The sequence below is a fragment of the Parasteatoda tepidariorum genome, chromosome 1 (assembly GCF_043381705.1).
Source record: "Parasteatoda tepidariorum isolate YZ-2023 chromosome 1, CAS_Ptep_4.0, whole genome shotgun sequence".
Classification (NCBI taxonomy): domain Eukaryota; kingdom Metazoa; phylum Arthropoda; class Arachnida; order Araneae; family Theridiidae; genus Parasteatoda; species Parasteatoda tepidariorum.
Genome location: NC_092204.1, coordinates 57,165,153 through 57,182,715, shown reverse-complemented (window position 1 = coordinate 57,182,715; position 17,563 = coordinate 57,165,153). Strand labels below are relative to the sequence as shown.

General features: G+C 28.6%; 1 protein-coding gene across 2 annotated transcripts; it reads right to left on the bottom strand.

The window, feature by feature from the left end:
- Positions 1 to 6,756: 6,756 nt before the first annotated feature.
- Positions 6,757 to 14,932, bottom strand: LOC107442008 (malonyl-CoA-acyl carrier protein transacylase, mitochondrial). 2 transcript variants are annotated; one of them, XM_016055443.4, is made up of 5 exons: positions 14,496 to 14,932; positions 12,743 to 12,955; positions 11,585 to 11,672; positions 9,142 to 9,359; positions 6,757 to 7,203 (listed from the first exon to the last, which is right to left on the bottom strand). In XM_016055443.4, the coding sequence occupies exons 1-5, from the start codon at positions 14,769 to 14,771 to the stop codon at positions 6,808 to 6,810; spliced, it is 1,191 nt and encodes a 396-aa protein (XP_015910929.1). In that variant the 5' UTR covers positions 14,772 to 14,932; the 3' UTR covers positions 6,757 to 6,807. The 2 variants fall into 2 exon arrangements, with proteins under 2 accessions (XP_015910929.1, XP_071036726.1); XM_071180625.1 differs by having other exon boundaries at positions 14,500 to 14,859.
- Positions 14,933 to 17,563: the final 2,631 nt, after the last annotated feature.

Genomic DNA, 17,563 nt, shown 5'->3' with positions numbered 1-17,563 from the left:
TTCTTATATGAAATTATTCGTTTCAATTTGTGTATATGCAAAATTCACTTGCAAAAATTCAGAAGTTAATATTATTTTAACTTATACAGTTATTATCTAATTTTATACAGTTAAGACTTTCAACGAACTGTGAAGAATTGTACTTAAGTAGTAAACATTCTTAAACAGACTATTGAAAAATAACATTTGCATTCACACATTACAAGCGAAATATTTATTAAAATAAGACAACTGCATAAGAAAAGGCAAGAAGAGATGTGTATGAAAATACAAGATGATATGCAAACTTATAATCATTCAATTATGAAAAATAAAAAAGCTTTAAGATGAGTTGACACATTTTTAACGTAAATTTTTTAATCTTTTATATACAAGTGAGTAGGCTAGAAAAAGTTTTAGTTGAACACCAGATGAAAACAATTTCAGTAAAAATGTTAAAATTTAAAGTCATCTTACGTATATATCATAAACTCACAAAATTCTTCTCAATCTTCTTTATGGCACCAGCTAGTAAAAAAAAGATTTTTTTCTAATTTCACACATTTATAAATTTTAACTTGGTTTATAAATTATTTTATCTGATTTGGTGCTTATATTTTATTGTTATTAATAACTGTGTATCAGTCCAATTCTTAATTGTTATTACTTCTCTATACCTTTTTATCTCACTATTCTATAGAAATTGTCTAGTCAATTGAGTGATTCATACTCAAAGTCAAAATTTGACTGTTTCATTGATTAACTTTTTACCTCTCAGTGCCTTATTAGTATACTATATATTCACATGTTATGTATCATATATTTTTCTTATTTGTAGTAAATATTTTAAGTAAAATATATAAGTAATACTGTGACTTGTTTGCGTGTAAATTCAGAAGGAAAAAAAAAAGCTGGCTATTAAAGAGATAGTTGTGTAAGTAGCTGAAAGTGCCCTTAGAGATCAAAACTAAAATGCCCTTAATTAAAGTATAAATATTCTTAAATAATTGTTTATAATTAATTTACTGCTTCAACTAAAAATTTTCAATCCAAATTATTAATACTTAGTTGCATAAAGTAACTTATTTTGGTGTTAATCCCATTTTATTTCATAATAATAAAAATTTATTATTTATTTTGAAGAAAAAAATTTCAGATTATCCATTTGGATTTTTATCTTTCATACTTGATTTTTTTTTAATTACAATTACATTTTATTTTTCATTCAATTTATTTTTGTAAAAAAAGGTTTGTTTTATGTATAAGTTTCATAATATTCAATCTGAATGTTATATTTTAACCTTATAAAACAATGCTATTTACACTATGTCCAAGACCTTTCGAATGATGAGCCTCATACATAAAAATGTGACCAACACCAATATAGTTTACATATTAGATTTTTTTCATATTATGGTACTTGTGTGAAATCCTGCTGACCATTTTTAGCAAAATCAAAAAATGGTACCTAATAATTTTTTGCCCACAATGGAAAACTATATACCAAATGCTTGGGGGTTTTTTTAAAGGTTTTTTATTAATATAGCTTTTTTTGTTGTTATTGTTAAAATATAGGGCAATTCCACGGAAGTGTCACCTTTTAAGTGAAATTTTTTTTTATTAATTGCATATTTTAATTTTAAAAATATGTTCAAAAATAGCCAAAGTCTACATATTGCCGTTTCATTTTTGATAATTTTAAATTTTTTGAATCGGAGGGCATTCTAAAGTAATCACATGGCTGACAAGTGAATTGTTCACATTTGTGCTCAAATTCTTTTCTTGAAAAATACTTATAAAATAAAAGAAATGTATCTTTCTTTTGCAATATTTTGATAAAAATATGCATATAGTACAATATTTAAACATTTAAAACATTATCATTTTAAGTTTAATATATAAAATAAAAGTAACTTTTACGTCATTCCGTAACATGTCTTAATAATGCATAAATTTCCTGAGAACGAAGATAAGATGTGACATTGGCAAGTTAGATATAAAACCTCTTCAGAGACAACCTAGTTTTCAAACTGTTGAAATTTTTACTAATTCTTACAAAAATATTAATCCTGTTTATCTGTTACATTCTGTTTATCATTTACATATTAATAAAACATTTTTTAAATGAAGACTTTCTTCTACTAAATTTTTGTCATTCCGTCACAGCAAATAGATGTTAATAACTGCTAGCCAACCTGAGGTTAATTTTCCAAATTCACATTTTACATTGCTTACACATTATACTAAAAGTATAAAATAGTTCAGAAAAATAATAGCTTCAAAATTTGCAGAAACTACCAGTTCTAAGTGGCATGCCAAAAGCTTGGTTGCCAAAATGTCATTCCGTCACGCAAATAAAAAGTTCGTAAAATTAAAAGTAAAAAAGATAGATAATCCTGTTTCTTTTAGTTTATGAAGCGCATTATGCCAATAATAATGATATGCATGAGAAAAAATGTTTATTTGAAATTAGATACATAGAAACTTCAATTAATTGTTATTTTGCAAGTCAAAATGTCATTCCGTCACATATGGAATTGCCCTATAATTAATTTAGAATACTTATGTTTAGTTATTTTTTCAAATGAACTGCCTCAATTTTTGGTAATCATGTTCTAAAATATTAATTTCAACAGTTTTTACTTTAATTCTTATTCTCTTTTTGTTGTCAATTTGGCAGAATTTGTGCCAACTTTCCTGATTGATGCAATTTTACACAAGTATCCATATTATATACAAAAGTGATTTTGTGGGTAAATATTTATTTGTACTTTTATGTTGTAGATTTATAAACGAATTGTATAACTGTTCAAAATCAGGTATGTAATTCTCAATGTGCCACTTAAATGTATTTTTGTAAATGAATTAGAAAGGGAAAAAAACTAACCTCACGTTCTAATTTTTTTCTAGCTTACTTTTAAAAGTTTTATGAAATTAGGAATTAATTTAAGTGGTCTGCAAGATCGTGAATCACCAGTAAAAAGTGTATTGAAATATATTTATGTTAAGTTATTAATATTATCTGTTTTGAAAAAGCCTTCTATTTTAATTTGCATTAATTTATCTTATTTTGTTTTTAAAAAATGTTACAATTGTCATGTTGCATTTGTATAGACAGTTTAAGGTGATGCACTATTTAGGGACCTCAATACACAAGTTTCCATAATTAGAAATTTAGGTATGTATTACTTTTAGTTTGAAAATAGATATTTTTTACCATTAAGGATTAATTTAAAAAGTTCTTGTGCTAAAAATATGCTTGTTATATAATATTCAGAACATGACAATAATATATCATTTTATTTATTTTTGATTGAATGATGAGGAATGTTTAATATAAAGGTTACTACAAGTTTGATTTAACATTTCAACTAAAACATAAATTATTTGTTCTTCTTGAAATAAAAGTTTCATTTCCAAATCACATTGTTGCCACAGGCGACTAAAATGCAACTATTTTCAGCATGAGGCGACTATGGCAACTTTTTTTGCCTGAAAAGGCTAAAAAAGCAACTATTTTCAGGAAAAGGAGACTATTAGGAGACTTTTCTGTACTTCTAGTAATGTTTTTTAGCATAAATTGGGTTGAAAACCTGCGAACCGCAAAATCTTCTGAACACACGGAATTTCTTTTCTTAAAAAATAAAAAATTTAAAAATAAATAAATACAAAAAATAAATAAATAATAAAAAAATTTAGATTGCAAATTTCAGTCATCACTTTTAAATGCATTCAATTTGCACAAATTCTATTGTAAGTCTTTCGTTTTTCGATTGCCTTTTCAATGGTTATTGCTATGAAATTCTGCATGATTTAAAAATAAAAAAAAAACAATTTTTAATATGATATTACAATGCCTGAATTTCGAATCTGAGTAATCACTTTTCATAATATATAAATATTTGCTAAATCAATTATTGATAAAAGGGAAAATTTCTTAGAAAAAGTGTTTTTTTTTTTTAATGAAAAATAATTCTTTGAATGAATTTTAGTAATTAAAAGTATTTAATTTTCTGCAAATATGCTAAATTTTTTTTATAAATATATAAATTTAGTGCTAGAACACTAATGTTTATGTAAAAATTATCATATTTGCCACCAACTTGACTAAATGGATCATGGCGTATGACAATTATGTCAGTTAATAACATTTTAGTCTTATTTTTACTGAATTTTAGTTTTTATTTAGGCAACTATTTTCATGCTTTAGGCTACTAAAAGCAACTATTTTGTTCATTTTTTTTCTGTAGCAACCCTGAAATCAGTAAATTAGCATCTCACAAATTATATCTGCTAGTTATTTGAACAAATTAAAATATAAACTGAATAATGAGTAAGAAAAAGATGCAATGATGATGAAGTTCTTAATCAATCACAAAAATTTGTGTGGAGTTAAAAATGTTTTATAACTAACATTAAAGGTTACGTTAATGAAATCAATCTAAATGCCTATAATAATGTTCAAACCTATAACCATATTTATGAAAATTAAGTCAAGAAATGAAAATAATTACATTTTTTGTGAGTAGAAAATAATATACAATTAAAAATATTACATATGTAATAACTTTTAGTTTCTATGAGAGATTTTTGTTATGTTGAGGATAATTGCAACTAGAGTTTAATTTGGTCTGTTTGCTGATTAGATCTTTGATATATTAAATTAAACGATTTATATTTCATGGTACTCAAACCTACTTTAAATCAAATGTTTAACATGAAGTTTCATTTCCACCAATTAAAATATGAAAAGGAAATCTCGAAAAATTTGTTTTAGTTGGCAGATATCATGTTTTGGCTTGTACATACCTTTAATATCAAACATTCCTCACATTATGTACCCCTTTATGTATATGTGTGTTTATTCTTTTGTTTAAGACTAATTTAATGTTGAAATGACTATATATATACGCAGTTTATGAAGTCCTTTAAATAAACTTGTTATGTATAAAATTTCTTAAATTTGATTTGTAAATACTTTCTGGTGATATTATATTAAGCTACATTATAAATTGTTAATTTTATACTTACATGAGCTAGTCTTGGAATATAAGTTTTATTGAGTGCATTTATATGAAAATATAAACAGATTTTTTTTATATTTCTGCCTGTTACTTATATCACTATAACACCGCTTGGACATAACAAATTTAATGAAACATACCGAAAAAACATTCGATTTAATTACAAATTTTTATTAGTTTTCTGCCAGCTCATTTTTCTAACAAAATTGATTAAAAATAAGAAAATTTGTACAGAAATCAGAGTGAAATTTATTAATATAGTCTGCTCTCTAACACAAAATATTTTGTTTCTTCAAACGCTAAAATTATTCAATTGTGTAATCTTTTTCTATTGTGTGTACTAATTTCCCAAGTCATGCTCACATTTAAATAACTCAAATCACATTGTTTGGGGTACCATTCGTTTCAGAACATAGTTTAAAATTAATGTAGTTCTCACACCAAATAGCAAATTTTGTGGATTGTAATTTTATAGTTTTAATAATGCAAAATTTACTTAAATTCTATAGTTGCACCTTATTTTAAAAGTTCTTTAAAAAGTAACAACTATGTTTCTTTTTTTTTATCAGCCTTTATGATCAATTACAATACAATAAAAATATTTCTCTGGCACCACTCTAATAAGATGACAAATCAAATGGTTTCTTATTTTTACTTAAAAAAGAGGGTAGTTTTGTTTGGGGGGGGGATCAAATGTTTATAATCACCTTGATTTCTTTCCATGCAATTCTCACAGTTTGAAAAGTTTAATTCACTAATTAGATTTGCTAAAAAATATGTATAGATTTCTAGATTCAATTATTAAATTCCTAAAATCTGCCCACAAAAGTAAATACATATTTATAGAACACTGAAAAAGAGTGTTAAGTTTTATTTTGCTAGGATGATGCGATAGAAAATTTTTTAATTTATTTCTGAAGAGTAAATATGGAGTGTGGAAAAAGAAATAAAATACATGCCCGACAAGTATTTTTCAAGTATTAGATTTCTCCTTCTTAAATATTCTTGCTTGAATCATTACCATGAAGACAAAACATGCAAATTTAAATAATCACATTAAACTTTCATTAAAAATTTCTTTTATTCTCTCGTTAGAAAAATGGAAAAAAAAAAATTTCATTTTGTGCGACATAAAATTTAAACTTTTTTTTCTTTATAAATAAACATTTTTATATGAAATTACTGCCACATTTTTTTTATGTAAACATTACTTTTACTAACAAACATGTTAAGTAATAAATACAACTACATTGGAATTCTGCATTCAAGATAAATTTCTTTGGTCAAACAATCTTAATAAGAAACTAAAAATCTGACTTACCTAAGAAAAACAATTCCCACCAAACCTTTTTTAAAAAAAAATAATCATATGTATCGAAGTGAAAAAAAATCCAGTGAATTTCATGGTATCAAGCATTTGTTATTGGAAAACAGAATAATTTTAGGAACAATATAAGTGGTGGGTTACCTTATTCCTAATTTTACGCAATTTTCTAAAGTTGAATATTAAAGGGTTTTTTTGGGGATTTTTTTTTTTTTGTACATAATAGTATATACGCTTAATAAATTGATAGACCACACCAAGTTGTGTAGAAACAATAGTTAATCTTCGGTTTATCTTTTTTTGAATTTTACAAAGTTTTTTTCGTAATTCTATTTTTCAACTAAGCTAAAATCAAGCATAAGCATTAATATGCGGTATTTGGAAATTTTTACAGTTAGTGAGAATATCTATAATTGTTCAGGAAACAAATTAAAACAGAAAACATTAAAAATTTATTAATAAATAAAATATTACATGAATTTAAACAGATACATTTAAACAGTGCTTATAAGCAGGTGCATTATTAAATCTCAAAATAGATTTCAATGCAGTTCCAGGTCCGCATTCATAGGTATCTGGGAAACTATCACCCGGAGGTCGTTCATATATTATATGCATTGTTTGTTCCCATGCAACTGCACTACATAATTGATTTGCTAGTTTTTCTCTTATTTTTTCTGCACTACTATATGGTCTGCCATCAACATTTGCATGTACTGGTATTATTGGAGTTTCAAACGGTGTTGCTTTTAGAGCTTTTTTCAGAACTACTTTAGCAGGATTCATGAGTTTTGAATGAAAGGCACCACTAACGGGAATGTATTTCATCTTCTTTATCCCAAACTCCTTAGCATTGGATTCCAGAAACTTTAAAGCCTAGGGAAAATATCAAGTTTACTCGTCTTTTGTAATGCAAAAAAAAATATGAAGAAATCATTGTATCGGGTTGTTCGGAAAGTAATTTCGTTTTTCCGACAGAGGATTTAATTGTATTTTTTCGAACCCAACTTCACACTTAAGCTGTATTATCATTATATGTTTTGAGAGCTGATATAGCAAGGCTTGTGTGTGATAAAGTTCAATTAATTCTATGTAGTAGTTTTTGGTTGGTGCCCTTTAAGTCATATAAGCAGCATTTAAGCCATATTTTACTTTTTTACTATAGAAAAGGTAAAAATACTGTTAAAGCCAGAAAGAAATTTACCGATGTGCATGAATAAGATGTGTTGACAGTACGCCAGTGCCAGAATTGGTTTGCAAAATTTTGACCCGGCAATTTTGATGTCGAAGATGCACCACGTTCTGAAAGGCCCGCTAAAGCTGATAAAGGCATTAGTGGATGCAAATCGGCGAATAACAACACATGAGATCGGTGAGAGGTTAAATTTATCGAATTCAACTGTTTATAACCACTTGAAAGGCCTGGGTTTAACCTCGAAGCTCGATATATGGGTTTCCCATGTTCTCACAGAGAGAAATTTGTGTCGTCTTCTCAAATATCACGAAAATTATCCATTTTTGAAGCACATCGTTACTGGGGACGAAAAATGGGTTGTCTATAACAATGTCGAACACAAGAAATCATGGAGCAAAAAAGATTTCCCGGCTCAAAGCATTTCAAAAGCCAATATCCATCCAAAAAAAAAAGGTGATGCTGTCTGTTTGGTGGGATTTTAAAGGAATAGTTTGTTTTTTTTTTTGGAGCTTTTACCGTATAACACAACACTTAATTCGGAAGTTTACTGTCATCAGCTGGACAAACTGAATGATGCTCTTCAACAGAAAAGGCCAGAATTAATCAACAGAAAAGGTATAGTGTTTCACCAAGATAATGCGAGACCTCATACATGTTTGGTCACTCACCAAAAGCTTTTACAGCTTGAATGGGATACACTGCCACACCCACCATATTCTCCAGATCTGGTGCCTTCGGATTATTATTTGTTCCGGTCACTACAAAATTTTTTGGACTGTAAAATCTTTACTTCAAATGAAGAGATCAAAAATCACCTGGATCAGTTTTTGTCCAGCAAAGACCAAAAATTTTATGAGCGTGGAATCATGCTACTACTAGAAAGATGGCAAAAGGTGTTGGACCAGAATGGCCAATGAATAATTTAATAAAATATTTATTCATTATACGAAAATTGTCTTTCATTTTCCCCCAAAAAAAACTAAATTACTTTCCGAACAACCCAATATGTACCAAAAATGATTAACAATTTGTTAAATCAATTAAGGAAAACTGGAATCACGAAAGTTTGCTGCATTCTTAGGAAACTGGAAATTTATTCTCACCAAGAGTTAGAATTAATTACAAAGCTCATAAATAGATGTCACTGCTATATGAGAAAACTATATAATGTTTTCAAAATACACCAGTTGTAGCAACAAAGTGGTGTAATTGAGGGCAAAGTCAAAAAACCTCTGTACAAATATTTCATTTGGAATAGTCTGACATTGAGCAGAAAATATTCTTTTAGGGACTTCAGGCTGTATGCAATCTGTATACCTTCAAATGCCCTCAAAAGAAAGGGATAATCTGATTGGTGAAGCTCTCCGCGGATGGATATATTCTACCAATCAGGTTCTCTACCTTTCTTCCTTCCTTCTCTTTCTATCAGATGTGCATGGATCGCATCCAGCAACACATTACAGTTTCTAACTAACTTTGCAATTAATTTTGAAACTTGGTGAGGATAAATTACTTGGTTCCCCAAACTTGAACCATTCCTATTTTTCTTCAATTGATTTTTTTAAAATCCTCTCTCATATTTAGGACACCTGGTTTCAGATGTTAAAACATAATATTACCTCCATATGACCAGCTAGAACTTTGCAATCAGGAAACATGTAAATAGCTACTTTACATTCAGCGTTATATATTGTTTGCTTTTCACACCATTCTCTTGCAGCAACACATGCAGATTTAATTTTGGCACTTGGATGCAAGAAAACTGTCATCATGCCACTAGGCTCCAAATCTGAGGCCGCCTGCATTGCTTCACCGCGTACCTTTAGTAATTTGATAGCTGCAATGCAAAGAATAAAAATTTTATTATCTGTTCAAAAATAAAATTCGTATTGCAATTTGAAAACCATGCACCTTGAACTATATTCCAAACTAACAATTAAATGTTTAACTTTTTTAGGCACTCTGAATATGTATTTCAAAACCACAATAGCATAAACTATATTTGCATTCATATTACTTAGAAATTACTAATCTATCCTATACATTAAATGAACAATGTGATTTTTTGTTTCACAACTAATATCAGTAATTCAATGTTGTATTCAACAAATAAATATAAATTTTAAACATCACAAATTTTATTTTAATAATAACTAGTAAATGCTCTCTTCTTAACCCTTTGGTACAAATGGGACACCAGCGTTCTTTTTATATTGCTCTAATTACAAGGAAAATATATATTTCGACATCTTTTCATTATAAAGAATAGTCTAATAGTCACTAAAAATAATCTGTTAGATTATCAGTATTATATTTGTATTGAAATATAAAATCCAAAAAAAGTAGTTTGAAATTTTATTGAATTCTCATATTAAATTCTCATTCAAAAATGTATCAATAAATGATTTTGTAAATTAAAGAAATTACAGTGATGAATAGCTGTTTCTTTTAGATCAGGCAAATAAGTACGAATTTGCAAAATTATTGTTAGGAAGGTTTTACCTTTAAGACAGAAAGGGATACTAGTGTCCCATTTTGTATTTTAGAATCATAAATTATTAAAATGTTAAATAAAATATTTTTCACTTATTTTGACTTTAATTAATACAAAATGAAGAAAAAGTATGAAAAATGTGTTACATGAAAATTCTGCATGAAAGGGTTAAGAACCTTCAGTATTAATGAACAAGCACAAATAATATTGCATCTCTTCTACACAAGTCATAGTAATTTCACAGTTCATGTTGGTCAACTTTGGACAAATTAAAATGTTTATTCTTGCAGAAATTATTGTCTTTTTCTTTAAAAAAGTAGAATTTTATTAATTAATTTTATATATGTTTGTGAGTACTTTATCGCAAGAAAAATAGCATAGCGAAAGTTATTTTATTACGAGACTAGGTAAAATATTTTGAAAACTTAATATCATTCAAAAATTCGGTAAAAGAAATGCCATTTTCAAAATATACTTATTGTATTAGAATATTTTGAATTAGAGCAAGGATTTCTAACATAGTAAAAACACAGTTGAACGGTATAACTGAACTAACACAATATAACATTTTGTAAAAAGAAAAATTATAATTTACTTTTTGAACTATTATTCATTTAGACAACTTTTTTATAGAATATTCCATATATGTTGGCTGTTATATTTTCCACAAAGAAATATAATGTATTTTAAAATACCTTACAAAATAGCAAAGAATGTTGATTCTTAATTTTCTATTTTATAACTGCCGTCAAACAGCCGATCCTATGACCCTATTTTGAGTTAACGACTACCAATGATCAACTCTGTAGCCTTGTAATTTTTAACCCAATCAAGATGACATGGGAGCTCTGGATAAGGAGAAATTTGCCTTTCGTGGAGATCTTTTTTATGGAAATCTGCGTTAACGTTACATAGAGAGGAAAAGCACAAAAAGCTCCCGCTGTTAACCTAACAACAAGGGGACTCTAACCCATGATCTGTCAACCACTGAAAATATATTACTTGAGCACTGTGGTCGGTTCGAGATGTGAACAGAATTTTTATTGACCAGCTATCCCTCGGATTTGAACTTGGATCACCTGAGAGGTAGGTGAGTGTTCTATTCATTGAAGCGTAGTCAACACTGTTCATTTATTTATATTCTCAGGCACATTAAGCTTTATTGTGCTACATTATGTTTAATGAATGCATATAAGTAAAGTAAAACAGAGCTACAACAACCTGTTGTGGGCCATGAGGTTAAGGCTACACAATTTTATGACCAACGGCATGATTGTGACAATGTGGTTAGCACTACGCACAGGCCGTCTTTACTTCAAGCTGCCACTGGGGATCGAATCCCAGTTCTTCACAATGACAGTTCAGTGCCTGAGCCATCTCAGCTCAGAATGCATATAAATATACATTACTTATTTGCTTCAGAAGTGATTCAAAATTGGAATGAATAATCAAGTCTGAACATTCTAATGGACAATAAAACAAGGGCATAGATTATTTAAGGATTTTTGCTTTCCTAAAAATTATAACGCTTAAACCATATAAATTATCAGAATCAAAATAAATCGTACCATGTTCAAATTCAAGAGCTCCTGAAAATACTAAAGCACTATATTCACCAACACTAAAACCAGCCGTAGCAGCACAATTTTCAATTGCCTAAAAGAAAAAACAATCATATTTAAAAGTGAAATATAATTTTTTAAATATATATGAAATAAGTGAAATATATATATATATATATATATATATATATTTCACTTATTTCTAATATAGTGAAATATATATATGTATATATATATATAAACTAAACTCAGTGGCGCGACAGCCCATAGAGAGCTAAGGCCTACTGTGCCCATCTCAGTTTTCTAGACCTTAGGCTCTGGTGTGCAGGAGCAGATGTTCCGGTCAGGTGGTCAGCCGAACGCGGAACCCCCAGTGTTTAGTTCCCAAGCATGCTTGGTACTCGTTTATCGACCCACTGAAGGGATGAAAGGCTGAGTCAACCTTGCCCAGCCCCAGATATATATATATAATCGCCAAGCCTAGAACAAGAATCTAAATAGTCCCCTCATATTTTGTAAGCATTACATAAAAAAGGAAAGTTGGAAAACCTACTAAACAATATTTGTGCAGGTATTTTGTAGATATGCCAGTTTTCACTTTAAAATTAGATATAACATTTTAAATAAGAAGTTTCTTCACTGCATCTTTTTCAAGCTTGCAACCAACTATTACTGACATACATAATTTACTTAGATTTTCTGCAATGGTGTAAAAATTTTCAACACGACCTGTCCTGTAACTTAACAGGAATGATGTTCATGTTGCGCTTTTGTAAATCATAAAAAAGTCTTAACTCTTGGAACTCCCAGGTCCCTTCTAAAGAACTATAGGATTATTTTTGAGAACTGCTGATCTAACTCTCTGAAATATTTTTTGTTTTCAAAATAAGAAATAGCTTGAGGGAAAAAATTGCTTAGAAAAAGGGTATTTTGTAAAAATAAAAAAAGTTATAAATATCCAGAATTTTATCCGATCAAGTATATCAGCTTAAAAAACATAAAATAAAGAACATATAAAAATAAATTGTAACACATGTAAAGAATGAAATCAAATCAAAATATTAAATTGTTCAGAAATATAATGAAGTAAAAAATTAAGAAAAAACATTTAGAATGTTATATAGTACTTAGTATACTAATGACATATTTCTGAAGAGATATTACCTCAGGAGATTCTGCTCTTAGTTTTTCAACAGCAGCTAATGATGTAACTACAACAGCTACTTGTGAATGCACAGTCATGTTCAGCATATCTTGGGGTCCATTTATGCAAAGGTCCAATAAATTATATCTTAATACTTCACTAGCACACTCAAACATATCTTTAACATTAGGATATGACAAAAGAGATTTTCCCATACCAACAAATTGAGAACCCTAAAAGTAATACTTAATTACAATTTGATTCTGCATCGACTTCTATTTTTAAACTATTTCAGTTTTTTTAAACAGTAAAAACTCTATAAAAAAAAACATTCAAACAAAGAAAGACAAGATTAAAATCATTTAAAAACCAGCATGTGAATAAAATTTTTAGATATTTTAAAACAATAAAATACTAATAAAAAACTCCAATTACACAAAACTTATAATTATTTTCCTTTATAGAACTATTAGGTTTTTAAGAAAATAATTTCAGTACGCACCAGTACATGATATGTTCATTTTGTTATCGTTTTATCAATGTTAGAATTATTTTTCTTTTTAGAATTGATAGTCCTCACTTTTAAGTTGCAATCGAAACAAATTCGGTATAACAGCTGTATAAACAGTTTTTATTTTTATATTAAAAAATATATGATATATATATATGAGTAAACCTTAATACAGTGGTTAAGCAACTGAGATGTATTGTGAAAGACTGAGGTTAAATCACTTTTGATGGAACCTTGAATCCCACCAGTTTCAGATCGATAAGTATCAGCTAATCTGAAAATTGGAAGCAAAATGAGATTGGAATCCACTGAGATTGGAATTAATGCGTAATGCAAATTCTTACCAACCCAATAACACTTTTGCAAAGTTATAAAATCAAATTTTAGAAAAGAACTTTACTCAATGCACTAATTTACTAAATTAGAACTAACTTATTAAAAACTAATTTAGAATTATCTCACACTTCAGTACTTAACATTTATTGAAACCACATATTGAGTCAACTGCTTTTCTAAATTCTTAACAACTCAAACATTGATACATATTACAATTTTAATATTGCAGGGAATGGCTTAAAAAAATATTGATAATTCGCTATGTATTGCAATATTTTTCCAATTAAACTAATTTATATTATTTTTACATAGGTTAATATTTCCCTTCGACCAACACTTACTTTAATATCACATTCAATAGTTAGCGTTAAGTAGAATATTTAAGATATTATCCTTCTGACATATTCAATAATAACTCCAGTATTATCATATTAAATATGTATCATTATCTATAAATATTGCAATATTGTCGTATTTGATACAGTTTTGGGTATTATAGAGAGCCAAATCAAAAACTAGTGTAAATCAGAATTAGATGTTGTACGTGTTAGAAAACATGACTTTATGGTCCTAATAAAGGATAAGTACCCACACTTTTTTTATTATATAATAGCATAACAAAGTAAAATTAGTAAAATCAAAGTATAACAGATCTATATCATCCTCAGAGATTTTATCCTACACCATCATAGCAAATATCGCACTGTGCAGCAGTAGTACGATTTAAACAAAGTTACTAATACTTCTTACGGCAAAATAAAAATAATAATAAAGATAAATTATGTATTGTAAAAATATAAAATACAAATTGATCACTCTATAAGAAATAGAACAAAACAAAATAGCAACAGATATAAATTTGTAAACAATTTTTACTTCAATGAAGTTATATAATAATCTTAAACAAATACTTAAAATAAGCAAACCTGCCCAGGAAATAGTAACACAGATGTCTCACGCGGATTGACATTCAAACGGATCGAATGATCTGATTGATTATTTCTTTTTACAGAATACTCCTGTGTTATCCAAGGATCCAACGCATTATTTTCAATATATGAAACCGAATTATTCAAAAGAGATTTCAAATCAGGCTTCTTTGGCAGTGTATATGAATCCATTGAACTAACACTTAAAAATATATTTCGATTATTCATGAAATTTGCTTTTCTTAGTAATCTGAAAAACTTAAAGTTGGACATTTTGAAAGTTAGCTCATTAACAATTTTAAATAAATATAATATGAGAAATTGGACTTCATCGATTTGTTTACAAACAAATATTTAAGTGGTCACAGTTACATTTAACTAATTCCATATCAAAAAGCCTTGAAAATCTAGCGTAGCAGCCACTGGAGTTAACTTTTGGACTGGATTTAACTGGATTTACGTCGAACTAGAGCTGCGCAATGGGCAATTGGCGACGGTCTGGAAACATCCCTGAGGATGATCCGAAGACATGCCATCACAATTTCGATCCTCTGCAGAGGGGATGGCACCCCCGCTTCGGTAGCCCAACGACCTGCACGCGAAGTCGAGCACTTTACGGTAGCACAGTTTAACGAGGACCAATACCGCACACCCTCGGTCCCTAGGCAGACTGATCCAAGTGGGTCACCCATCAGCACACTGACCGCAGCCAGTGATGCTTGACTTCGGTGATCTGCTGGGAACCGTGTCTTAACGATCAGTCCACTGAGAACTTTGTTAGAACTTTTAGTTACATAATTTCATTGCTGTCGGTCTGGACATAAGAATTATTCGTGACAATTCGTACAAATTCGTGTTAAAAGTAGTTTAACACGATGCAAATATCTTCAATTAGTTTTCATTGAACACATTTTTAATAACGAAATTATTTCAGTTGTTTTTCTGATTGACGCTGGATATTTTTTTCTTTTTTATGATTTACCATTCTGTATGCAAATGAACTAATAAGTAATTAAAAAAAAAATTCTCTTTTCTTATACGTCGCACAAATTCGTTAAAAACTTTTTGAAGTAAAATATATTCTCATATATTAAATAATCTAAAGTATTACTTGAATAAAAATAAATAACGCTAGTTTAATAATTACAAATGATTATAAGTGAATCTCAAAACAGAAAAAAAAAATTTTTGCTTTAAGTTTTTTTTTTACCCTAAAATTTGTTATTTACCACTTTATTAAAGAGTAAGTATATTAAAAAGGTCAAATGTCAAACAGCAGATTAGTAAATAACTAAAATGTTTTTCGAATTCAAAAAATGTGATTTTAGAAATTTTTTCATCTTAATCTTAAAAAATTTTATTCCTTAAATGATACATAATTTTTCAAAAAATAAATTGTCGAATATATTTTGAGATTATAAGAGTAAAAATATTTTTTTGTCTTAGAAAAAAAAGAGGAAATTTTCGCATTTTCAAAGATGAATAAAAAATAAAACAATAATAATATATTATTATTTAATTATGCATATAAATTTATCAGTGACTTTATAATAATTCCATAACGATTATATTGAAAAAATTTCCATCCTTCATATTCCATTCTTTTTATTACCCTCTTATATTCCACCCAACTCAGAAGACAAGAGAAAATAAATTAAATTATGTTCCTTCATTATGCATCTAAAGTAATCAACTACTTAATAATAATTTAAAAAACGCTTATGTGGTAAAAGCTTACGTTCGATCCTTCAAATCTCTAAAAGAAAATTGTACAACGGATGAAAAATAAGTATACAATTTATAGTAATTCTAATTTATGTTATATGCGATTTAGTTATAGTTATCTTATTTATTTATTATGTACTAATCATTACTATTTATTTATTATGATGCATTTTTTCTCCAAATATTTTGAAAATGTGACAAGGTAGTTAAAATAAAAGTTAATAAAAACACGGCAATAATAATACTAAATATACAATGACTAAGAATACACAAAAATTTGGAACAAAAATTTTTCTTCACGTTTTATTTAAAGTTGTGCAAGATTATTATAAATTTTATTATAAGTTCAGCAAGAAATTAATTTTTTAATCGATTTATTATTCGAACGTTCGAATAAGATTGTTGTTGTTGTTCATTTACGTCGCACTAGAGCTGCACAATGGGCTATTGGCGACGGTCTAGGACACATCCCTGAGGATGATCCGAAGACATTCCATCACAATTTTGATCATCTGCGGAGAGGATGGCTTCACCGCTTCGGTAGCCCGACGGCATGCACAGTCGAGCACTTTACGGTAGAACAGTTTAGCGAGGACCAATACCGCACACCCTCGGTCCCTACGCAGACTAATCCAAGTAGTCACCCACCCGCACACTGACCGCAGCCAGTGATGCTTGACTTCGGTGATCTGCTGGGAACCGTGTCTTAACGATCAATCCACTGCGGGACTTTTTTTCAGAGATGGAACATCCCAAACACATCGAAAAAATATTTGTAAATGAACAGAAAAAAATATGTATCGACTTATTAGAGCTAAAACCTAATGCCTGCGAAATCGTTTTACAAAATGTAATGATATATAACAAGAAAAGCCTATTTAAACTTTACATATATTCCTTATATAGTTTTGAGAATCATATTGCTTCAAACATAAAAATATGCAAAAAGTATACCCATACAGCACATTGACTTCGTTATGACATCCTAAAGTTGTCATCTTTAGGATTCTGTGACTTCCAGAGGAAGTCCTATATTTACCGCTAAATGTCCTACGGATGTCATCTGCGTGTTAGAATGTCCCACCTGCAGATATCTTAATGATGTCATAACTAGGACAGTTTCAGGATACCTTTAGAACGCTTTAGGATAGCATTAGGACATAATAAGACCTGTTTAGTAAGGATTTAGATAACTTGTGGGATGCATGTTGGAAATGGTATGATAGTAATAGGAGGGTGTCTTATTTTGGAAATAAATTTCATCTTCGAAATTTTTATTAATTTTAGCAACTTAAATAAGGTTTTTCTTTCAAATTTACTGAATTAGAGGTCAGAAAAAT